Source organism: Schistosoma haematobium, chromosome 1, assembly GCF_000699445.3.
Source record: "Schistosoma haematobium chromosome 1, whole genome shotgun sequence".
In the NCBI taxonomy this organism is placed as follows: Eukaryota; Metazoa; Platyhelminthes; class Trematoda; order Strigeidida; family Schistosomatidae; genus Schistosoma; species Schistosoma haematobium.
The window spans coordinates 79984022-80009738 of record NC_067196.1 but is presented as its reverse complement, the minus strand read 5'-3'; the positions used below and the strand labels follow the sequence as shown (position 1 = coordinate 80009738).

Sequence of the window (25717 nt, the reverse complement as noted above, 5' to 3'; positions counted from 1 at the left end):
GAGTACTCAGGACTAATTCTCATGCCCAAAACCCGCCAATCAAATGGTAGTTAGAAGACAGACCGTATTAAACTGATCGATAAAGTCTAAGGACACACATAACTCATACCTACGACATGAACAAATAGGAATGGAGTATTGTCATTGTTAGTCACATAGCCAAATTTATAAACAAACAAAAGGAAGAAACAGTTCCTACTTAATCATGATTTGCCCTGTTTTATAACACTTGAGGTTTGTGATTTATAAATTAAGAGAAATAAAGCGTATAGGGAATCATAAGTAACTTTCGGACACCTACTTGCTAGGTAGATTAAGCAACGCACATGAATCATCAAACGATGAATATGCTTTACTGTATATCAATCCTCTGAAAAGACGTTAGAAAGAAGTAGCGCTTCCTTTAGGTGAGATGATTTTTGATAAATGTTTAATGGACAGTTGTACCGTAAAAGTTATTCATCGGTGAGCATTTTGACACTAAATGTTTGCTTTTTAGTAGCCAGGAAGTGAATGTCAAACATTGGTACCTTCGAAGTGTTGCGATCCGAAATTGAATCTCCTACGAGTAACATTCTTAAGAAATTAACTATTTGCGACTATGGTTGTGCAGAAATGTGACCTGTTAGTCGAATATGAAAACGGGGAATAACAGACTAGAAATACATGAAGTTTAGGCAATTCAACGAGCATACATTTATGTCTCACCAACTTCATTTCGATCAATTATGTTCTAGTTGGAGAAAACCTGACAAAATAAGACTTGTTCAGGCTATTATACTCAAATTAATATTATTTTTCCTTATAATGTAATTTCTTTTGGATACTCACTACTCGTACACAGTGGTTGGGAACGTTAAATGACATAAAATAAGTTCACCCACAATGATCAAACGGTTGTTTTGTGTGCATAGTATCGTTCCACACAATCTTTTATTAACTGTTCTTTCTGCAATGCCATTCTTTCTAATACACTTAAACCATTATTTCAAGTACTTATAGGAAGAACTATTTTATGTTTTCCTATCCGATCCAGTTAAAAGTCCACTATAAGTGTTTGCTCAACCAGCTATCCAGAACAAAAAGACTAAAAATGTGATACAAATGCCCTAATATATATGCGTGCTAACCTTGACGAGATTAATAATCCACTCACACACTAGGCAAACTCGCGTTTTCACCTTTGAATTACCATGTATCTTTGAGGCTACTTATGGTCTCTACAGGCTTCTGTAAGAAATCTTTTACTCATGTTTACAAATGTATGTTTTAAATGTTAACTTTTTTGTTCGTAGTTAACTACCATTTTAAGTTCCAATAAAATTGGGAGACTGTTGTTTGCAGAATTAAAAAAGACAGTTGACAATGTTTTAGCAAGTCGAAATCCTACTTAATTTTCTCAAAAATTACACATCAGGAATTCACGTTTCTATGTTTACTAAGTGTGACTTACCTACCGCCTTCAGTCATTTTTTCCGCTCGATTATTTAGGAATGGTGACTATTACTGTGTAATTTCCACTAAAAACTAGCATCACAAGAACTTGACAACAAATGATGGAGAATCAAAATAAATTGGAAGTAGTGGATCGAAATTCTCATATCATTTAAGACACCCATGGCACCATGGTGAAAAAGTAAGGAAAGCATATCTTAGCTCATGAAAACAATTCTGACACTATAAACTGACAGCATAAACAGGTAAAAAGGTGGGTCAATCGTAACACCGAATGCGATAGGAATCAACGGAAAACAGGTCTAGTGCGCCTTGAATAAATAATCCCAAAGGCGAACAGTCCAACATTAACTCATAAGTCTTTTGATCGTTAAGAATGTCGAGTTTACAAATGACAGTTGTCAAGTCCATGACATTAATACTACTAGTGATTATACTGATAAACCAATACATAACCATGTTAGGACTTCCTAATGCCAAATTCTCTTTAGTGAAATTTAGATTTACAGAATCATGCTCACCTGTACTTTGCTGACAGTTAGGTACAACAGCTGACGTCTGGGTTGAAATCGAGTAGTTAACATTTAGGTTTCTTCAGTATAACCCCAAACCAGATATTCAGTGCTTGGTGTTTCGAATTCCGCCACAGATGTTGTGATTAATTAGCATTATTTGAGAACGAATACTCATTTATTTTGCGATATTCATCTGAACCTAAACTAGTGCTAATGGTATACAAAATAACAAAGCTGATATATACTTAAAATAATTACTTGGATTCATTCGGTTAATAAAAACTTACACCTACTAAAAAACGAAAATACCAATGTACCAGGTTTAAGGTATTCTTCAGTTTGTTTTATGACAGCAAACTGTGGTATTTGTACGAACTGATGTACTTGATTGCCCACTGGTTTCGATTTCCAATTACAATACGCCCATTTGTGCTCATGTAGTTCTACTCGCTGTAAATTGCACTATTACGGAAATTCCTAGTTAGCACATTAATTCAAATAATTTTAATAATCATACAAACCCTTATAATGTTGTATTAGGAATACTCCATGCATTTATTCATTTTATCAAAAACGTATTGATCCAGGGTCACATTATGGTCATCGAAAAGAAAAAGTCATATATGACGCAATCAAAAGTTGCATTTCAGAAATCGTATGTTCATTCCACAGTTTACTTAATAGATATATGTTTTGCGTAGAAGGTTGAAAGACTAGTTTATTTAAAGTATTATCCAAACATTCGTTACATTTTCAGAGGGAAACAAAACTCTGCATACTTCAGTCACTAACAATTGTTCAGGTGAGTAAGGATTACTATTCAGTGATATAGTTTAATTTGAAAATAGTGTATATGACAGTGATAAAATATGACTGGCAGATATAAATCATCCAAGAAGTGAGATAAATATCACCGATGTTACTGAGTTAGGTCGGGTTTGGATTGAAGTTGAAAATGTGGATTATTATTTCATAACAGCCGACATGGCAGTTCTGAATCCCGTGAACACAGGCGGTAACGACTAAACGTATTTGAGTACTATTATGGGACTACTCAGCAGTGCGCTAATCCGTGTCGGGTAGAGACAGCTATCTACCTCAGTACAATGGAAGATGGTTGCGAAATTTCGTGGATTGGTTGAGGTTAGACATTAACACCATTGGATGCCGGTTCAGTGGTCCAGTAGGTTAAGTGTTCGCGCGCGCGACTGACGACCCTGAGTTCGAATCCCGCAAGCAGGATCGTGGGTGCGCACTGCTGAGGAGTCCCACGATAGGACGAAACGGCCGTCCAGTGGTTCCAGGTTTCCAACAGTGGTCTAACACCAATCGGTTCATGATCTTAATCAAAAACTTAATAATCCCCACAACCCTGATACTGGTACAAAATTATATCTCTTAGTAAAATCTGAGAACCATGCAGTGAATACTTCATCTGCAAAATATCCATCAATTGTCTCAGAATAAGAAAACGAGAATTCAGTGAAGAAAATTTTCTTTTCGACGATATCATTTACTTAAGCTGTACATTCGTATATGTAGTTATGTAGAAAATGTATGTCTATAGGAGGATAGAAAAAATCGCATCACCAAAATGGATTCGAGGATAAATAACAAATGAGGTTACGTACTAATCAAGGGGTAAGGAAGAAAATCGTTTATGAGTCAGATAACAGTCCAATTGACAAATATGAAGAAAAGCGACAAACACAAAGGTAATAATAATAGACTGAATCATAATCAAGAAAACTTGTATAAGGTAATAATAATAATATTTTTTCCAAGTATTGTGACAATTGGTAGCATTGCCGCAGTCAAACCTGTCACTTTAAATGAAAGGAACTACTGGATTTCGACAACCAGTTATTATTAATAACGCAGTATAAATCAACTATACGTGCTCATGTGGGGCTTGTTATGTAGGCCGAACAAAGCGATCACTTTCCAAACGCATCTCAGAACACTATCCGGCTTGGCTTGCAAAAGCAGAATGTAAGACAATCACTAGTTCTATACAGGAGCATTTATTTAATTATGGACACACTGCTCCCAAGTATTCTTCGTTAAAAGTGATCCACACAGTTAAAGGAATTGGATCGAAGGGGTGTCGAATCAATATTTTATGCACTGATGAGGCACTGGCAGTTCACGAACTCAAGCCCGAACATTGCGTGCAGAAACGATTTGTCCGGCCTCCCACCCTTCATTGGCCCTAATTCTCTTAATGGGTATGTTTCTGTTTTTTTTCTGCACTTTTATTTGATTATTATCGAATTTTTAAAACCACTATTTTGCATTTTAAACTTGAAACAATTATTATTATTACCTTATACAAGTTTTCTTGATTATGATTCAGTCTATTATTATTACCTTTGTGTTTGTCGCTTTTCTTCATATTTGTCAATTGGACTGTTATCTGACTCATAAACGATTTTCTTCCTTACCCCTTGATTAGTACGTAACCTCATTTGTTATTTATCCTCGAATCCATTTTGGTGATGCGATTTTTTCTATCCTCCTATAGACATACATTTTCTACATAACTACATATACGAATGTACAGCTTAAGTAAATGATATCGTCGAAAAGAAAATTTTCTTCACTGAATTCTCTTTTTCTTATTCAATGACACTATGGGTTATTTTAATTGTCTCAGACTTTGTCGTTCCTTCGTTCCCATACCAATCACTCTCTGTTTTCGGTATCTTCTCTTCGATCTTGTTAACTTTCTGCAGCCAGGCATTCCACTTTCGATTAGTGATACATACAACTTATATCAGTCGACGTCAGTAGCACACCACAACAGGCGCATACTAACGAGGAGCTGCAAGCGCAGGCAAAACATTCATCCAATTCGAGTTCCCAAAGGTTCTCCAGTCAATATCAGTCCACATCGACAACCAGTCTTAGATGTGAATAAGTGAGTGATTTTCCCCAAAACAGTGATCACAATTAGTGTTTTGTATTGACGGAATTTATAGATATAAAAAAATGTTACTAATTTTCAGTCTACTCTAGTCTCCAATGAAAATGAATCATATTACAAACTTGTATAGGGTTATTAGTGTATTTCTGTCATAAATAAACATGAATTGTCAGTTTTAGTTTGGAAAGAACAGGAGATTGGAAGGTTAGTCCCGAAAATAGGGACTTTTGATTTATCTAACTTTCTATGAACACATTTCCTTAAGATGTTTTCACAACATATTGAGCTGAAGAGTCTAACTGGTTAACGATTTGATAAGAAAGTCCATTCCCGGCCGACGAGTAACTGTTCATAGGCTTGTTGACCTTTAAGTATATACTCATATTCTTGCTACTATACAAGGTACAAGTAATGAGGACATATAGGAGTAGAATTGATCAGAAAGTAGCTTGAAGATTGTGATCGGATTATATCAAGTCTTTCTGCATGATAAGAGAATATTTGATTAAACCAACATGTTCTCATACAGAAGCTCAACGACACGATAGATTAACTTAGTTGATGTCCACTGAACCTTTTCTAAGAGCTCAATATCGTTCTCAAGCCAAGAGCTAATTGCTTCCATACAGCGCTCTAGTTTATGACTAACCCTATATTATTCCACATGTATTTACTCGCGATTTCACAATCGATTTACATTATTATTCACTTGGAGATATTAACTGGGAACTACTAAGTTTTTCTAGAACTCTACGATATCGCCTTTTTTGTATTGTCCTACGTTTATTTTGGCAAGGTTGATGTACAACGAAACTAACAACAACAAGTGACTAGGATGGTCGTTTAAACTTTAGAAGATATAATACTGGTGTCAAAACTGTAACCTAGAAAGTTTTGTTAAGCGTTATTTTGCAAATAGACAACTCGGAGTTAGCATATACTCACTTGCTGTGTACAACTGGAAAGTTATTTGTGTTAGACTGAAGTATAGGTTATGCTGATTAATCTCAATATGTACTTGTTACTTTTAAGAATTATTGTACATACCAAAATGATAAACCCATCCAAACATAAAATACGTCATTACTGTATTAGAGAAATTACAAACTAGAAAGAAATTATCATTACTCATTTCCTGCATGAGTTAATCATTGTACAAATTTATAAATAAGGTGAGTGAAAAATTCACATTATCCTTTTCTGATCATACTAGAAATAGGATATGCTCGTCTTAGTGAAAAAAACGACTGCAAAAGTCACACAAAACATTCAGACCAGTTGGATGATAATTAGCAGATAAATTAGCCGATAAAATTTTCATCCTAGTTTATACAAAGTTTAGTAATTTGTTCTTTGTTATTATATACTTTTTTCTAGGAAATGAGATATTATTATCCAATAAACATGTGGATAAAGGCTTTATTTTATAAAATATCAATTATTTTATCTTTTTTCGAACTACTCCCCATTTGTGCTAACGCATCTGTCCCATTTTCGCTACTACTGTTTCAAAAATTCATGAAAGTTTACAGAAGTTGGGCTCCTTAGCTAATTTATCGTCCAACAATTTTCTCAACCAGAAATGTTCTGCTAGAATGTCGTATGCAAACAATTTCTCACAGCTTGATTCATTAGGAATAATTGAGACAGAAAAACCGGTTGGGAATCAGAATAAACTGAATAAGTTGGATGCACTTATTGAAACAAAGTCCCATTACTCTCGTAATATCCAGTTCTCTCTGAACAGCTTAAATCAAATGGAAATGGCTGTTTTCTTCTACGGGTAATCCACAAAAACAGCACTGGACATAATTTCCCGTATAAGTGATGAATTTTCTCATCATTGTTAAGAATTGGAATTGGTCAGTAGCTTTTGGCATATGTACATCCTGAATAGAATGCCTTAGTATTGCCATTTAGTCACAAGAACCTTAATAAAGTTATATAAAAGACGGAATGGGAATCCACAACGCGCGTTTTGTCCTACGTTGGACGCCGTGGTGTGAACACAGGGATTCAGGTACAAACCGTCGTTCCTCTTATATGGCTGTAATAATTAAGTGAAAAAGAGGAGAAACCAAAGGAGAACAGAAAGAGCGTCATTTGCCATCAATTTAAAACTCTGAATTTTTTCAATTGGTAAAAGCTTCAGACTAAAAATATATGGTTGACAGGACTATCAATTATTAAAACACTTCTAAACGGAGGACCCGTTTATGATGGAAGGATCAAGGCAAAAGGGTGCACACCAACATAGTGACTATCAAAATAGGCGCAGATAAAAAAACAGTCACGCGTAAAGTAGTTTAATAATGTAATAGAGATATGAGTGTTATTTGCACTTGTGAATTTTGACAGCACGGTTTAATGTCTAAAGTTGTAAGTCGAAATTGAGTGCTATACCAAGTAAATAGTTTCGTATCTATCTGTTCCTATAATCTTGTAAAACCACTTTAATCCGTGTTGATATCTCCGTGTGCTTTTTTCACGTCATTGCTAGATCCCTGCCAGACTGTTTGATTTTCAATCCATTTAGACATTTGCTTTTTTGAGCATCAATAAATTTTTGTGTTCGGACGAGCTGTTTCAAGCCTTCATCCCACCGCTCTACAGTAATGTTTGTTGAAGATCGTCCAAAACGAAACTGTAGGTGCTTCATAGTATGATTCGGGAATCGGAGCCTTAGATCCATACAAGTTAATCACTCCAGATGTCTTTGAAATAACTCACGAATACTTTGATTTCTTTATTCTCTACGCAGAATGGTGACTCCACTAAGATGTCAAATGCAGTTATAACACTCAAGACCGGCACAAGTTGTCGTCGACTGATGGATGTGCAGAGAAGTTTTTATCCATTATATAGAGATGTTGACGGTTTGGTGATCACTGTAACCTCTCCCATATGGATACTTATAAGGCTGAATGTTGGTTATCAGTCATGGTAGTTGATGGTTCTAAGTCGGACATTGTTTATTCAGTTCTTTGTAGATGCCCACGAACGAATTTCTATTTACATTCAATAAGAATGTAAACGAGTGGATTGGATTTCATAGTTTAAATGATATAGATGAACAAAGTGGTCGAGGTCTTTAACGTTCTATCGGCATGCTAATGAGGATGTTATCTTAACAATTCCAGATTCCGAGTTGTGGAAAATGTCAAAATGTGCTCTTCACCCAGTTCACGGCCATGCAGAAAATTCTCGCTGCTCAAAACTTGAGACTGGCGAAAATAACGTAGGTGTTGACATACTAGTCTATTTGCCCGTTAGCTAATTCGCGTATATGATGGAAGGGACGGCTCCTAGTATTTATTGATCAAAAACTACTAGCCAAGGCACTACTACCCAATGATAAGAAAAGCTTTCTCATTCAGATCAATTACCTCTTACCATTCTGCATCTGTTCGTGTATTATTGAAGTCCTTGTGTCTAATAATTTCATTAGACCTAAGTCCGTATTAGCATTTGAATTCTACCGTACCATTGTTAAGATAATATAAAAACTCGGTAGTGACTGGAAGCAAAAGATCAGTTTTGATCGCAATGATGTACATTGAAAAGTAAGTCACAAAGTGCATACTAGCTTACTATTGTTTGGAATACTAACATATTAGAAAGATGTTTTGGAAGAAGTAGGTAAAAAGAACTAAAACATATTTCGTGTTAACTGAAAGGAAACGTTGTAGTCAATAAAATGAAATGGTTATGATAATAAGCTAAACACCAGAGAATTTTTTGAAAAACTCGCTTTCACTTAAAACAGTTCCATAAACACTGCCCGTCAGTGATAAGTTCTCAACTATATTAGATGTCATATCCCAGTAGAAGGGTAAAGTATGTAACGAACTTGAACTCTGTCCACGTATACATTCATAAGTTGGTGGTGGTGCTATCCAGCTGCCATCCTCACGCTGCATATGACTACGATCTGATGAAAAGTGATTTAGGTAGTCGACGCCATGGATAACGCGATAGGACCTGTGACAACAAAAAGGAATGACATGGCATTGCAAACAAATATAATCCATGCAATACAACTGAAGAGCAACCTTTAAACAAATTTCCTGAGTAAAAGTTCATTACAGACGCTAACAAGCTGTTTAGTCGACAGAAGAAGCAAAAGTCTGCAATTTTACTAGTATATAAAACTCTATACATAAATGTATGCCAATAATAACTATGTTCATAAGTGACAATATAAGTGATACGTACTGAATAATAAAGTATATGAATGGAGTAAACATCATGGTGTTTGGAGTCTGTCACAACTGTTTCAAAAACTCGCTTCCTTAAGTATGTTATTATTCTTAAGGTGGGCAGAATAAATAGCTGACTGCACTATTTTAGAATGGTTTCTATGGCTGTTTACTCTCGCGTTTCGGTGCATCGACTGTTTTAATAAAAGCATATATTAAACATTCACAAACCTACCCAATGTGAACCAGAATGAATTAAAAACTGAAATAAAACAGCAATCAATGTATGATTATCAAGATCGTAACTTAGTGGAGAAGTAGTGACTAACAAAATTTATTTCATCTAACAGCTTATAACATTTAATCATGTTTACTTTCTTGCTAATATTTGTATGTTATCTTATTATATAAAAAGCCTATCCTAATAAATAGCTGTCTTGTCTTCAGATACCTGTTCATAAGGGATTACAGATAGTGAATAGCCACCACTCAGTCAATTCATAACACTGGATATTACCCATCAAGAAATTTCATTCATTTCTCAACCCTCTTTCATAAAAATATATAAAATCACGAAAAAATTAGCAGTACGTACAAAAAACATAATAGTGACTTATTAGAGGTAGTACCAAGTATCGTTTGAATTTCAGTAGTCGTTTGTTAATTATCTATTTGACAGTAGAATTGGGCTGATTAATAGAGGAACAAAAGCTCCATGTACCAACACGCAAACACTAACAAACAAGATACTGTTACAAATCAAGAGACAAATTTACACAAGTGTGGCTATAGATACACATAATGGTCACATCTAAAATCCAATCAGCCTTTAGCATATACTTTGCGTACTTTTAGCTATTTATTAAACTAATAAAACTCATGTTCGTTTATATCCGTGACTGTTAATTGTTTGACTGTTTGTTCCAGCTTGTGAATTTACTGTCTGTAGCATAAAACAGTTTTTTTCAAACTGTCACCTCACTTTCATTAATCAACATTGTATAACAAAAGATGGATCCTCACTGTAAGACAGCCCAAGTATTGAAATATTTTAGAACATTTCTAGTGTCAGATCAGTATTTAAAGCAGCAAACAAAGCAGATGTTCAACTGTCTAATAAACAACGTAACCTAGACTAAGGCTTATCCTTACCATGATGAGTGAGAGTAACCGGATCGACAGGTAATAGAGCCTATGTGATGATTTGGATTATTGGGTAGTGTTGGCCTCTAAATGTCAATCGTATGGCGCTGCAGTGGGAGCGCTTCTGTCCTGTACTTACGAAACTTAGTCTCTAAGCAGAGGAAGTTCAACGAGTTTGTCTTTAATCATTTTCTCACTGAAGGATCGAATTTAGTTGTAACAATAAACAATGTTGGGTTTTAGCTGTGTTTAGGAGTAGTGGGAATCAGGGCCCAATTAGTGAGAGTTGCTCTAGTGTTCTAGACAAACTACGCATATCAACACAAAGGTTACTATACCAAGCACTGCTTGGTGCCACAGAAACTGATTGTAGAAATTAGGTGAATGATCAGTTTATAACTTAGATTGTTGAACGAAGAGTAGTATTTGTTTAAAATATGATTGTACTTCACGGTTTCGCGAAAAGGGTTTTAGAGACTGGACAAACCAGTGGCACGTACGGTTACCAAGTATAGCTCCAAATTATAGCCGGTAGGAATCTAATGGTCTCCAATTGTCCTCTATAAAGTATGTGGTGTACCTTTTAGATAAATGAGATCTGAAATGAGTGTTGTGTGAGCTATATTCTTTAATATCCATACTGTTATTAACAGATGAAATTCTCTCCTAATATTATCATGAACCATTGAGATGACTTCATATTTCAGGATGAGGATTTCGTGGTTTGAGCTAGTATGGTTGTGAAGCCTTCATTGTTCTTCAGCAGCACGTACTTTTCTTTCCTCCAAGAATTATTTTGTTATAAATAATAAACACAATAGCTAGTCAGCAATAGAGAAGGAACACCTCATGTAGTACGTTGTTATAAGTTTTTAAACTCGCCATTGAAATTGTTAACCAAAGTTTCTCTGAAAAGGGTGGCTTAAAACACTGCTGATACATTTCGAGTGACTCTTAGTCAATACCTAGTCACCCACTCATCAACTCCAAGTTAAATGAAGCTAACTGCCATCATCAAGACATTTGAATAAGAAATGGACAGATACGCCTAACTCTTGGTACTTTTGTTCAAGAGAGAACCTGCGTAACTTACTCAAATTATTCAAACCGGGTTAGGAGGATTCGATCAAAGTCATCGTTGAAGTACACCCCAGTAACGTTCTACAATAACACTAGTTATTGGTATATGGTTAATAATAACACAAGAATTGAGACTACAGTTTGCAGTTATGAACAAAAGTGACGCATATTTACGACTGCAAAAATCTTACCTATGTAGTTCTTCTGGAAGAACGGTGTTCTGCCGGAGTCCGTGTGTTAGATACTGGACAAATGGGGTGGGAAACGGCAGTAGTGAGTCAAAGTCATAAACCCAGTAATTGGACATATCGTCGTATATGAGGAAAACGTGGTAATCCTTAAAAGAAAAGAAAACAGTAAACTTGGAGCGTTAATTACCCATATGATGAAATGGTCCATTTGAGGATCTCCCTTTACTTGGGCGAACAAACCAATCTAGTGTCTGGTGTGATGGACTTTGATTACAACTTACAGATTTGTTCACATTGGACAAAAATACAACGTATCCACACTGTAAGTTACCGAACTCCCTCAGATATTCTAACAGCTTGTACACATTCTCTTCACTTAGCCAGTAGAAATGGTTATAATTGTGACAGACCAGTAGCTGGGAGTGTAGGTGAGTTGTTCTTTAGCAATTTTCATGACTGAAATCACAAAAAATATCAAAAAAAGACCCGCACTAAATTAGGATGAAAAACGGATTCATTTGCCGAGCGCACTTTCGGTACTTTAGGTTAGACGCTACATAAAATAAAGAGCAAACGAGGAACTAAAGACCACATTAGAACAGAGAAATCTGCTAAGCAGAAAGAACAAGGTAATGTAAATAATATTTATTTACCGTATATGCTGCAGTTGTATCAAAACAATTTATATCGGTTGGGAGGTGGTCCCTTCAAATTTCCTCGGATTCTACAGGAAAATACGAATTTTCATAGTATTTAGGTCCCAAATTTAAGACTCCCAAATCGGGAGACAAGGATCGTTCGAGTGCAAGCTGGATTCGAGACGCAGAGAAGGAAGACTGGATTTTCTTTGATAATTAACTAGATTTCTCCAAATAACAAACGACAATACTGGAGAGTTGAATAATGGCCAACGTTTATTGTGCGCCACTGACCTTGAGAAGACCTACAGTTCACCGTGTACTAACAGGTTGAATAGTGCTTTGTTTGACAAAATTTATTGTCATTTAAACCATTGCTAAGTCTAACATCCCTTATAGTTTTCCGAGATTTAAAATAGGATTTCGTTTTCAAATCAAACACTTATCATTTTTCATTCTCAGTGTAGCGGACATAAAAACTCAATGTAATTGTGATGTAAATGAGTCCTTAAAATGGATAGTTCCACAAATCTTCGATATTGACGCTGACCTTATTAGTTTTAATTTAAGCACTCTAGTTGAATCCGCACCAGATCACCAGTGTGTACGCTGTGCTATGGAACCCTTTAAACTAATCCCCAGCTTAGACAAAACACTTCTCGACATAGACAGCTTTCCTTCACCTCTGACTTATGATCTGACTGTCTTGGAATCGTTCGACTGTAATGGTGTTACGAGTGTAGCGGTAAATAAATCCCCAAAATAAATAGCTCTGTAAGTTTTCGACATTGGATGCTGACCATATGTTTTAGTGGACTCACCTAGCTGAAGGCGCTCGGTCAGGCATCCGCACCAGATCACGTGTGGTAACGCCGTGCTCAACATCAACCGCAATCGCTAGCCAGATTAGATCAGAGAATTCCGATATATCGGTCATCGCCAAATATACTCTTCCGGTCTCCTCGACTCTGTCTTTTGATTTCTCTGGGTGGGAACGAAATATATTAGAAGGTGTTACTGGTAGAAGCGTTGTCAAACACTGAATACCTGTGACATCATCATTGGTGAACCCGACGTGATCTGGTACACCTAATTGCAACTGTGAGTCTGTTCCTTTTTGGGATTTTTATATATCATTGCCTTATTTTTTATTTTTTTTTAAACATTGTGATTTTGTTTCGTGTTTTTTCTTGGATATATATATATTTTCCCCTCGTTCATTATCGTACTTCATACTTCATCATGACTGAACAGACACCTAAAGTACTCAAGCTTAAGACTTTGTCCCCACCTTCGTTTCAACTCATGCCTTTCTGGCCCGACAACATCGAAGCCTGGTTTTGCTACGCAGAAGCCGACTTCTCCGAGCACGGCGTGATCGACACACGTGCACAATTCCTCGCAGTAGTCAAGGCACTACCGCGCGAATTCAACAGGTACGTAACACCTAGTATGTTTACTAGTGATGTTTCCGATCCTTACGAAATCTTAAAACGCTCGATTCTTAAACGAGGAGATCTAACCGATCGACAAAGGTTAGACCAACTCTTCAATAACATCGACCTGCAACACGGTTCTGCGACAGACATGTTGCAACGGATGAGAGAGGTTATAGGCCTAAGAACTTTCGACGAAGGTCTATTCAAACTCAGAATACATGTGGCAACTTTTAAAGTTTTGCTTGGCAGTGTTAAAAAACTATATTTATTGAGATCTATCTCTTGATAGTTGAACTGTGTTTTTGATAACGGTTAAAAGATATGACAAAAGAAGACTAATAATCTACCTGTATCTCAGTTGCTCATACATTCCCTCTAATATATAGGACTAGTGAAATGTAACTGAACACTAGCCGAATCATCTGGCGTTTGGGTCATTGAACGTCGAACAGTTTGCCAATGGCCGTCAAAGTTAAGGACAACCAACGCGTGCCAAATAATCACGCACCGTGGACTGACCCATGAGGTGATGGTCCCAATCTCTTCCATGTACATACACTTACTAAAATATTTCTGTAATAATGTCCTTTGTGTTGCACGGTCTGCAAAGCAGCCGTGGTACCTTGATGGGACGAAATGGTAATCCACGTTAGGTGCTGACCTCAAGATGCCACTTCAAAGTCATTTATTTCGCACACCTTTCCCGTGTAACTCGAGTGGGCACTCAGTCATTCGACACAGATCATTTACATTAATGACCTACAAATATGTCTAAATGTGTCACGGATATTCAGAGCTTAGCAATGCTTTTTCCGCAACAACTTTGTAATCGTAGGACTCAAAACACAGTCAAATAGGTAGTAATAATTGAAGGAGTCAGAATACATATTTGGAAGGTATTCGGTATAAGTTATGTTATCTAAGCTGGCTGATTGTTATGATGAATGCGCAGCACAGCGTACTCAATGGTGATCTGATGTGAATGCGTGACCCAACACCTTTAGCTAGAATGTGTCCAGTAAAACTGAAATCAACATCAATGTGGAAGACTTGGGTAACTATTAATTTACTTCAACTCTGAGTATTTTTGAACGAGAACCTTCAGCTAGTTGGTGTCCAATAAAAATTCCACTGTGGAATATTGTAAAATTGTTTTTTCAAAGAATTTTTCCTACTGTTAGGGCGTTTTTTGGTAAACAATAGTCAAACGAGAACAGGGAAACTATGAAGTGGTTTGGCTTTGTTAATCAGTCACCTTGATTAAAGTTATTATGTAAACTCTAAGGGTGTTTTAAATCAGAAGACGATAAGAAGCGGCGACTACACTTTACTGGCTGATAGCACGGATAACAAACCTACAAGCACATCAAGCGAATATGATACAGAGGGGCGAATGTATTTATGCGAGCAAATGTAGAAGCAAGCTTAGGGTCAAATCGAATAAATGCGAAGATAATAAAGGCAAATGCCAATAATATGATCCATGTACATATATAGGAATAACTCATCAAGTTATAATTAAGCGATTAACATTCAAGCTATAGAGATATATATGCGTAGGCTGTCATATAATCAATTGTACATGATTATACAGGCAAGATAGTGATCATAATAACACAATGAAATATGCGGATTGTTACTGTTTGAATAGCATTGTCTATTAAGTAAGTTAATAAAAGGGCTTAGCAAAAATAGACATACATGTTCCATATAACTATATATATGAATGTACAGCTTAAGTAAATGAGTTCGTCGAAAAGAAAATTTTCTTCGCTGAATTCTCTCTTTCTTATTCAATACCGCCATTCTTGATGTATAAATAATATTCAAGTAGGTTTTCATTTTGAGCGTGTTAAGCATTAAAACAGACATTTTAAAATTATTACATGTATTTCTCGATCAGTTTCTGCCGCCTTCTTTTTGATTAATCTTTCAGCTTATCAATACCCGGAGGATTCTTATTATTCTTGGTAACCTCCGGCGCGCGACAATCCCATTCAATTTGGTATCGAACCAACGTCACGTTGATTCTGGTGGGAGAGTAGTGTAGTGGCATTGGGCACTAACACGAGACAATTGGAGAAATAGACACTCAACATTTAACACGGAGAAAGTCCCAACGATGAAGAGGTCGGGAAGAAGGAATTGAATTACGTCGAGTTGATCTGATGGCATAGCTCGGTCTTGCAGGCGTGGTTCCTGCTGAATGTTACCTTATGTCCTTTATTCATATTAAATTTATTCTTTTATCTCTAGCCTAAATTTGTTTTCCATCATATTTTGGTAATTGTTACGATGCAATGAGTTGGTGTAGACGATGATGTGACTTCCACGTAATATCTTATAGATTAGGCAGCTATATCTTGACAAATCTACAATTACAGGATTAGGTCTATTAGTAGAACAGTATTAGTATAATAATAGACCATAATTCTTCAACTGCCTCCATTTCTCTTTCTTCTGGTGGTTGGCTGGATTATGAAGTCATCGACATTTCAAGGTAAGCATGAAAAAAACAACCTCGCAGATCACCTAACTATTCTACCATATACACACAATAAATGAATGTGAAGACACTCAGTGTAGCAGGAGAAGGCTCTGTGTCAGTAGGCCTCAGCACACAAACACAAAAAAGCAAGATCCTGAGACAGAAAACACAGAATACCAAACCAACCACATTTGATATAGAAACTCTGGAAGAAGTGGAATACCTCACCGACCCAGGATGCCGCATCGGTGAACAAGGAAGATCCGATGCAGACGTGAAGGCAAGGATTGGCACAGCAAGCTCCATATTCCTATGACTGAAGAACATATAGAACTTAAAACTACTGTCAACCAATACCAAATTCAGAATCTTGAATAAGAGCGTCAAGATAGCTCTATTGTACCGAACTGAAACTTGGAGAGCTACTACAGTCATTATCATCATTCTACGAGAAGCGGCTTACCATTTACAGGATGAACTGAGAAAGTAAGATCATATCTGATTTTGTTGTATAAAATTCTAGGAAATGACTTTGAACTTGATACATCTTCTCTTTTTATTCCATCTAACTCAGAAAACTCTGAGAAGTAGAAGTGTTCAGAAAATGTTCACGACACACAAGTTTTCACAATGTGTCAGCAACTCTTGAAACTGACCACCGGAAGAAGCGATATCCACACTTTCAATTGATTCGTTCAGAAGGAGAACAAACTCTCACAGAAGCTCACTAGAAAATAATTAAAACGGCCTGTAATCCCTGATTCCCTTGGCAAACTCGGGTCTCCCAGCTCAGGGTCCTTGAATTCAACAGTGGTTCCCAAAAACTCTGTAGGTGATTAGACCCACGTTAAAAGTGACCAGGCGTCACTGTCTAAGCTGAACTTTCCGAGTATTGTTCGGAAATCAACTGGTGATTTCACCGCACAGTCTACCTTCAAGAATGTCCGTCCGGTCATCCAAGAGCCTAGGAATCAGAAACGCGCTTTGACCTCTAAACAACAAGGTGCTGAACATGAACGCACCGGAAAACCTGGGAAAACAATAACGGTTTGTGATGACTCTCTCATAATCATGAACTTCAAAGACAACCTTGACTTTCCTCTCAGTTTGCCGGACAGAAATGACAGGATGCTCTGGGGAGGATTGAACAAGAAGGTCGAACTTCCTAGAATAGAGTTTTTGACGGTCACACTGCCCACTCGGAGAAAGGAATCTAAGCATCAAATCACCCGAGTCAACTTCGTGTAAAACTTAAGAATGCTATCGACGTCGAGGATGTCCTGTTAGCTAGTCATTTACTGAAAATCGATGGGAACGTAAGAATACTGCCCGACATACCATATTCTGAGCGCAATCTCATCCGGAACATCTTTGAAGAATTTCGCAATTGTTCCGCGGAAGGAATATAATTGTTCAAGGTGTACCGGAAATAACGGACCCTATTCAAGCAAACTCTGACATTATGAATGAAAATTCATCAAGCATTCCTTGAGGCTCAAAAACCCGGCTTATAAGGATAACTTTCTTATCCTCCCATATGGCGGCTGCAACTCTGGAAGCATTTCGTGCCAACAGACGTCGGTTGCCAGCTGGAATCCATATGCACCCGGATAGGCCACCCGACGCCAGGATCAAGCACAAAGATAAGTCGGAGCTGACCATTCCACTTGTGGACTGTCTAGTTCATAAAAAAACCTGGAAAAGACAGGGCCTACCAACTCGACAAACCTTATATAGGTAGGCTGCCTGTCCATTCACGTAAGGCTCATACAGACAAACAGACAGAAGCTCACGCGTTTCAAACTGAAAGCATAAACTACTTATACATGAACGCTGCGAGTCTACCAAATAAAACGTATAAGCTACGTGAACTTGGCAATGCTAATAAGGCTCATCTGATAGGAATATCTGTAACTTGGATAGCTTCTCAGTCCTCGGACCAGGAGTTAGCAGCACCTGGGATGTCTTTAATTCGCAACGACGTTACGTTCAGGCCGAGGTTTTTAGTTTTATTTTTCTAGGATTCTCGCAGAGCTGGATGAATTATTTTTTCTTGGAATTATGGAAGTTAACTCTATTCTTAACTATTAACATATAAACTGTGAATTTCATGCCATATGATAAGTTCTGAGCTTAACTTACGGTATTTATGGTCATATTCATACAATAATTCATAATCATATAATTACATATATTCATTTTGACTATACGATCAAACTATACTTTGTCACTTTGAAACCATATATAATCATATTTGACGAAGATTTGCATTTCATATCTGCATTCTATTCCTTAAGGAATATATGGTTATATCGTATTTGGATGCTTTAACCCACGTACTTTATGTATCTACAGGATCTATTCAAACCTCTACCTAAAATCAAGAAATATATATAACTGTGTATGTTTAAGGACTGTATTCACTATTTTATGAACTATCATTTAAATCGTATTTGGATACTATAAATTATTTCATTTCCGAAATTACCTGTCCAATTCGGTGAGTCTGTCATAGTTTTTTTTGACAGTGCTTTTTTTCCAAAAAGCTGTTTCATATATTTGTTCAAGAAGCAACATAATAATCTTAGACGGTAATAATCTTCTAAACTACTTATCTCCGCACCTCCCAATTTTTACTAATACGGACTTTCAGTTTATATATGTATCACGTACCGTACTTTTTTGATTGTTTGATACTAATTATCGACATTTCTAAATTACTTTACCATATAAGGCTATCTTTCGTGTCATATATGTTAAAATTTATACAACTTGCTCCTTTATATTCTATTTTGCCTCCACACAGACACTGACATAAATACTTCATCTCCACTACTATCTTCCTGCCATTGTTATCTTTTGTTTTTAACACCACTAATCCTCACGATACATTCACTCTTGGTTAAAACATAGATTTTGATTTTAAGACTAACTTGAGCCCTCGGAATTGATTTTTTCACCCCTTTCTATTTCCAACATTCTGTTCAATCCACTTGCTATAAGTCACTTTCTTATCATGCCACAAAAGAAGATGAAGACCCCTGCTCCTAGGCGTTCAGCCAAACGTAGGAAAACGACACAATTTAACACCACTACTGACACGATTTCCAACAGTTTCAACGAGACGAGCCACTCCGTTCATCCGGAAGCAGACAAGCTTTTACCAGTTGTCTCCATTCCAGACATGTTGAAAACTCTGATGGTAAACAGTGATGATAGTCGCAACTGCAACCATATGGATGCTATAAAAAAGTTGCAAGTAGACATGAACATTCTCAACCCGCTTAAATATCTCATCAACACCAACCTCACAGAGACTCCAGATCAAATGAATGACATAAATATTTTCCTAGATCGTGTTGCATCAGAGGTATTTGAAAGAATAAGACGATCTAGCAATGCAATTGTGTTTATTATACCGGATACACATGCCCTTAAAAATATCAAATCTAGTCTGCTTAGAGCCAGCAATATGACACACGTACCATGTGTATGCACAAGATTAAAAAGAAGTCATCCTGGTATGCACTCACCGATCTTGTTCAAATTCAACTCATCTGTAGACGCCAGTGAATTTTTAAATTTCTCCAATTCATTGAGACAAAAACAGATTTTCAAGGATATTAAGACTCTTCCGGATAAAACACCATGCCAGCGAAAAGCAGGAAGAAATAACTACAGACCACCAGCGTCAAACTCTCAAACGCATCATAATCCTAATGGTTGTAAAGTTAAGTCCGATTCTAAGAGGACGTCTAGCTTAACAACTTTGCCGCCACCGAAAAACTCTTCTGAATCTCATAAAGTTCAAAACCCAGAAGAAAGTAATCCCAATGTAGGTGGTGTCCATCCTCTTAAAAATGTTGACTTAGATTCAACCCGAAGTAGTTGTGCTGATGAAGAATGGGATAACACAATCCAAACCGCTGTTAGTGCAACACCCAGTTACAGTAACTGTGCAACGGATAACAGGAAAACTAATCATAACATTCATATAACTGACCACGCACTTAACGTTGATATATTCGAACCTCGCAAACCATCGCAAGTATGTTTAACAGTTTACAATCCTCTCCAACTTATGGAGAAGCCGAAATCAACCACAAACCTTGGAAATAAACGTCTTAAACACGTTGCCCATACGTCAGGTATAAATAGTTATCCGAATTGTAATTGGCCACTTGGTCACAACCATAGACCTGATAGCCTTCTTGGTCCGGCTCCCAATATGTACAGTATGCCCTTATCAGATGTTATATCCAATAACAATGAGAAAACTTTTTTTGTAATTCCGCCGGCTTTCCTGCCGGCAACGGTAAACATATTTCACATGATGACAAAGTGGTTGAATCTATTTCCCCTCGCAACACGACTCTTACCTTAGCTAATCCTATGAGTATTCATGGAACTACCAATTGCGATTTATACTCTAACCTGCTTCACTATGATGACCCTGAGTTTCTTATTCTTTCGTTCAATGCCCGCTCTCTGTCTAATAAAATTATTCATCTTAAAACTCTTTTATTCCTTGTAAACCCAACCATTGTACTTATTACGGAAACGTGGTGTAATTCATCTATATCCGATCATTCCTTGAATGTAGATAACTACGTTTTCTTTAGAATCGATCGATGTTATGGAATAGGAGGCGGTACAATTATCTATGTCCGTTCAGACATTCAAGCGTGCAAATTTGAGGATAAATCCCTTGATGCTATAGACGACTCCACTTGGGTTACTGTAAACTGTGGATCCCAAAATTATTTACTGGTGGGATGTATATATAGACCACCCCATGCGGATACTAAGTTTGACAGATTACTAACAAACATATTTTCCATTGCTTCGCACCAACCTCATACTTTTAAAATCATCGGAGGTGATTTTAATCTGCCAAAAATTACATGGGGCTTGACTCCGGTACCAGGTCGATATAACAAGCTAGTTGAAACATTAGAAATTTGTGGATGGGTTCAACAGGTCCGAAAACCAACCAGGGGCAATAATACACTTGATTTAATGTTCACAATCAACATAGACTCTATCTCAGTGTATACCAGTCATGAGTTTTTATGAGTGACCATAAAATTGTATTGAGTATTATTCACTCTTTAAACGCTATACAATTAAACTCTAAAGCTTCAATGACGTACCAGAGCAGACATTTTGATCAACAAACATGGAAACGGACTGAAACTCTCATTCAATGTTTACCATGGGAAACTTATTTTACCACAAATAATGTTGACATTGTGCTTTCCAATCTATACCACAACCTGATATATTGTCTTGACTGCACTGCTCCAGTTATTGGCCGTGTGGCTTATAATGCTAATAGAGGCCAAAATACTTTTAAAAGAAAGCTGAAGAAATTAAAATACCGCTACTATGAGCAGAAGGATGTGTATGCACTTCAGAGTATACTTAAATTAATCGACAGAAATGCTTCATCTAAACGTAAGTATTTCATGAATATAGAAAATAAAGCTCTACGTAGTAAAAGCCCAGAATTATCAATACTTCGGCTTTTTAAATCCCGTGTAAAGTCAAATTCCCTTGGCACGACTAAATTCTTCACAGTTAACGGAAGCATTGTTAACGACCCGAATACTATATGCGAACAATTCAGAAAGCACTTCTCGCAGTGCTACAAAACTGGGACTGAAGACGCCATCATTACATTTCCAATGCTGACATCCAGACATCTGTCGAAAATTGATTTTACACCCTTCAACATCAAGCAGGCCATAGCTGCCCTGAAAAAGTCTTATCATGGTGGACCTGACGGGATACCTTCATCATTTGTGAAATATGGAAGTAGAGAATTTCCACTATTTTGTTTGAAACTTTTCAATCTATCTATGGGATATGGGACCTATCCATCTGTATGGAAAACATCCCTTATCACCCCTAGATTCAAAACAGGACCACGTAGTGATATTATTAACTATAGGCCAATTAATTTGACATCCTTGCTCTCAAGAACCATGGAAAAAATCATCCACAAAGAGCTACTATTATTTTTACTTTCGGCTAGTCTGATCAGCCCATCCTAACACGGGTTCATGACTAAACGCTCATGTTTTACATCGCACCTGGAGTTTTTTGATCAAATTACCCAGAGAAGAGATGTTGGTCAGTCAGTGATAGTTCTTTACTTCGATTTTAGTAAGGCTTTCGACAGTGTCTCATACAAACTTCTTCTGTTAAAACTCTCTTCATTTGGCATACAGAATCCCCTTTTATCTTGGCTCAAATCTTTTTTAGAAGAACGTAGCCAAATCGTTCGCTTTGGATCTTGCTACTCTAAACCTGTGAATGTAACCAGTGGGGTTATACAAGGAAGTGTGGTTGGTCCATTACTCTTTCTCCTTTTTATCAATGATGTGTGTTCCCTCTTTCAGTATGGTAAGCCTTTCCTTTTTGCTGATGACCTGAAAGTAGTATATTCATTCTCTTCTCCCACGAAAGAAAGCTATATTTCAGCGGTAATCCAAGAGGAAATAAACAAGTTGTACGAATGGACTATTTCGTGGAATATGCCACTTAATGTTGACAAAAGTGGATTTATTCACATTGGTCGCTGTCTTAACTTAAATCTGACTGTACAGACACATACGCTCAAACCTCTCAACACTGTTCGTGACCTGAGTTTAAGATATAGCAATAGTCTGAACTTTTCTGAACACATTATATCTCAAGTATCCAAAGCTAGAAAGCTCATCGGATTCATAATGATAAACTTCAATAATATCGAATCGAGATTGTTACTATACAGAAAATGTGTCTTGCCCATTCTTGAATATGGTATTTTAGTTTACAGTAATTGTAGACATAATGACCTGATTAGAATTGAAGGTGTTCAAGGAAGCTTCACCAAAGCTGTTTTGGGTTATTCTGACAAAAAAGACTATCACCAAAGATGTCAAGAACTCAAATTAGAACCTCTCTGGGTCAGACGTATCAAATTAAATCTTGCCTTTATCTACCGGCTTATTAACGGTATTTCCTACTCCTCGGTATCCACCCCTTCATACCTTATGATATCATCCCACAATCTACGCAATAAGGAGAATATTCTAGCGATTCCAAGAACCCACACAAACTTACGTCAGAATTTTTTCGTTATTCGCTACTCAACCATGTGGAACAGACTCCCAGTGAACCTCCGTTGCAGTGTAACTACAACCCGGTTCAAAAGTCTCCTTGACGATTTTCTTTCCGAAAGTGGATTATGTCACCTATTGAGTATCAATGTATTCAATAATGATTTATACAAACAAGGTCCGTCATCTATTTAATTGCTTGAAAAGCAAAATAAAACTTTTAAATCTTTTCACGTCTATTTTATTTTATTTCTGTTCATCTTAATATATGAAGTCTGCTTATGTTCGTATTTATCATTATTACCGTTATTAATATCATTATTAGTTCCCCGTCACATTAGATATTCTTTTTATCACTTCTTATCCTTCTAAACATATTTAATTCCTGATTGTCCTTTGAAATTAACTGTCACTTTCATAGCATCAATCTTAATTATTATTGCACAAATATTTATACTAATATCCGGTTTCACTCTGTATACTATCACATAAATCTAAATGTATTCATCTGAGTGCATTAAAGGATTTTTATTTTATTTTTCTAAATTGTTGGTTTCCTTCTGAGGTTGATATTCATTACACAATTATTATTCTTATCATGAATCAAAACTTTTCACTAAGTGTTCACTTCTTTTCTCTCTTCTTTCCCTCTAAATAAATATTATTCTTAAGATTACGAAGTTTGTAATTAAAACAATAACTTGTGTTACACTTAAATTAAATTCTCAGACCCGTTTTATCTTCACTATGCATATATGACTACTCATACATATTGATATTTTATTATCCTTTCCACTCAATTGAGACTTTCATCGCATCACTCTAAACTATAACTGCACAAACATTTATTCTAGCGTCATATCTTACTGCAATTATAAGTTATTTTTCTTAATTATTTTTGTTACTAATTTAACGATACACACATAGTCGTTTATTCTTGTTCTGTGTTCATAAACACGCCTACTAGACTGTTTGCGTATTGCACGTCTCCTTTATTTCTATTCCCTTATTTTCTCCATTTCCTTCTTTAAACTCAATTCAATATTCTCAATTACACAGACCCGATTTATTATTATCAATATTCTACTATTATTGCTCTAATTTTTTTTAAATGGCAAGTATAATGCTGACATTATTGAAAATTGTGTATTATTGAATTTTTTGAAGAAACCCGAAATGGTTTCTTCACAACACTTATGTACCCATAAGATGTTTGTGAATAATAATAATAATAATAATAATAATACCAAACCAACCACATTTGATATAGAAACTCTGGAAGAAGTGGAATACCTCACCGACCCAGGATGCCGCATCGATGAACAAGGAAGATCCGATGCAGACGTGAAGGCAAGGATTGGCACAGCAAGCTCCATATTCCTATGACTGAAGAACATATAGAACTTAAAACTACTGTCAACCAATACCAAATTCAGAATCTTGAATAAGAGCGTCAAGATAGCTCTATTGTACCGAACTGAAACTTGGAGAGCTACTACAGTCATTATCATCATTCTACGAGAAGCGGCTTACCATTTACAGGATGAACTGAGAAAGTAAGATCATATCTGATTTTGTTGTATAAAATTCTAGGAAATGACTTTGAACTTGATACATCTTCTCTTTTTATTCCATCTAACTCAGAAAACTCTGAGAAGTAGAAGTGTTCAGAAAATGTTCACGACACACAAGTTTTCACAATGTGTCAGCAACTCTTGAAACTGACCACCGGAAGAAGCGATATCCACACTTTCAATTGATTCGTTCAGAAGGAGAACAAACTCTCACAGAAGCTCACTAGAAAATAATTAAAACGGCCTGTAATCCCTGATTCCCTTGGCAAACTCGGGTCTCCCAGCTCAGGGTCCTTGAATTCAACAGTGGTTCCCAAAAACTCTGTAGGTGATTAGACCCACGTTAAAAGTGACCAGGCGTCACTGTCTAAGCTGAACTTTCCGAGTATTGTTCGGAAATCAACTGGTGATTTCACCGCACAGTCTACCTTCAAGAATGTCCGTCCGGTCATCCAAGAGCCTAGGAATCAGAAACGCGCTTTGACCTCTAAACAACAAGGTGCTGAACATGAACGCACCGGAAAACCTGGGAAAACAATAACGGTTTGTGATGACTCTCTCATAATCATGAACTTCAAAGACAACCTTGACTTTCCTCTCAGTTTGCCGGACAGAAATGACAGGATGCTCTGGGGAGGATTGAACAAGAAGGTCGAACTTCCTAGAATAGAGTTTTTGACGGTCACACTGCCCACTCGGAGAAAGGAATCTAAGCATCAAATCACCCGAGTCAACTTCGTGTAAAACTTAAGAATGCTATCGACGTCGAGGATGTCCTGTTAGCTAGTCATTTACTGAAAATCGATGGGAACGTAAGAATACTGCCCGACATACCATATTCTGAGCGCAATCTCATCCGGAACATCTTTGAAGAATTTCGCAATTGTTCCGCGGAAGGAATATAATTGTTCAAGGTGTACCGGAAATAACGGACCCTATTCAAGCAAACTCTGACATTATGAA

At 36.7% G+C, this 25717-nt stretch overlaps 1 protein-coding gene across 2 annotated transcripts; it reads right to left on the bottom strand.

Annotated features, from left to right (window-relative positions):
* Positions 1 to 8410: 8410 nt before the first annotated feature.
* On the bottom strand, positions 8411 to 12492 carry WDYHV1_1 (Protein N-terminal glutamine amidohydrolase). Of its 2 annotated transcripts, XM_051209793.1 has the most exons (6): positions 12163 to 12492; positions 11920 to 12117; positions 11791 to 11884; positions 11697 to 11753; positions 11510 to 11655; positions 8411 to 8877 (listed from the first exon to the last, which is right to left on the bottom strand). In XM_051209793.1, exons 2-6 carry the CDS (start codon positions 11961 to 11963, stop codon positions 8616 to 8618), a joined length of 603 nt encoding a protein of 200 aa, XP_051075259.1. In that variant the 5' UTR covers positions 11964 to 12117; positions 12163 to 12492; the 3' UTR covers positions 8411 to 8615. The 2 variants fall into 2 exon arrangements, with proteins under 2 accessions (XP_051075259.1, XP_051075260.1); XM_051209794.1 differs by having other exon boundaries at positions 11510 to 11753; positions 11791 to 12117; positions 12163 to 12486.
* Between the last annotated feature and the right edge of the window lie 13225 nt (positions 12493 to 25717).

Coding starts and splice junctions, on each gene's coding strand:
- WDYHV1_1 (XM_051209793.1), bottom strand. CDS start 11,963: ATGAAAATTGCTAAAGAACAACTCACCTACACTCCCAGCTACTG. Junction 11,754..11,790: donor TGTCCAATGTGAACAAATCT/GTAAGTTGTAAT, acceptor ACCAGACACTAG/ATTGGTTTGTTCGCCCAAGT. Junction 11,656..11,696: donor TGGACCATTTCATCATATGG/GTAATTAACGCT, acceptor TTTTCTTTTAAG/GATTACCACGTTTTCCTCAT.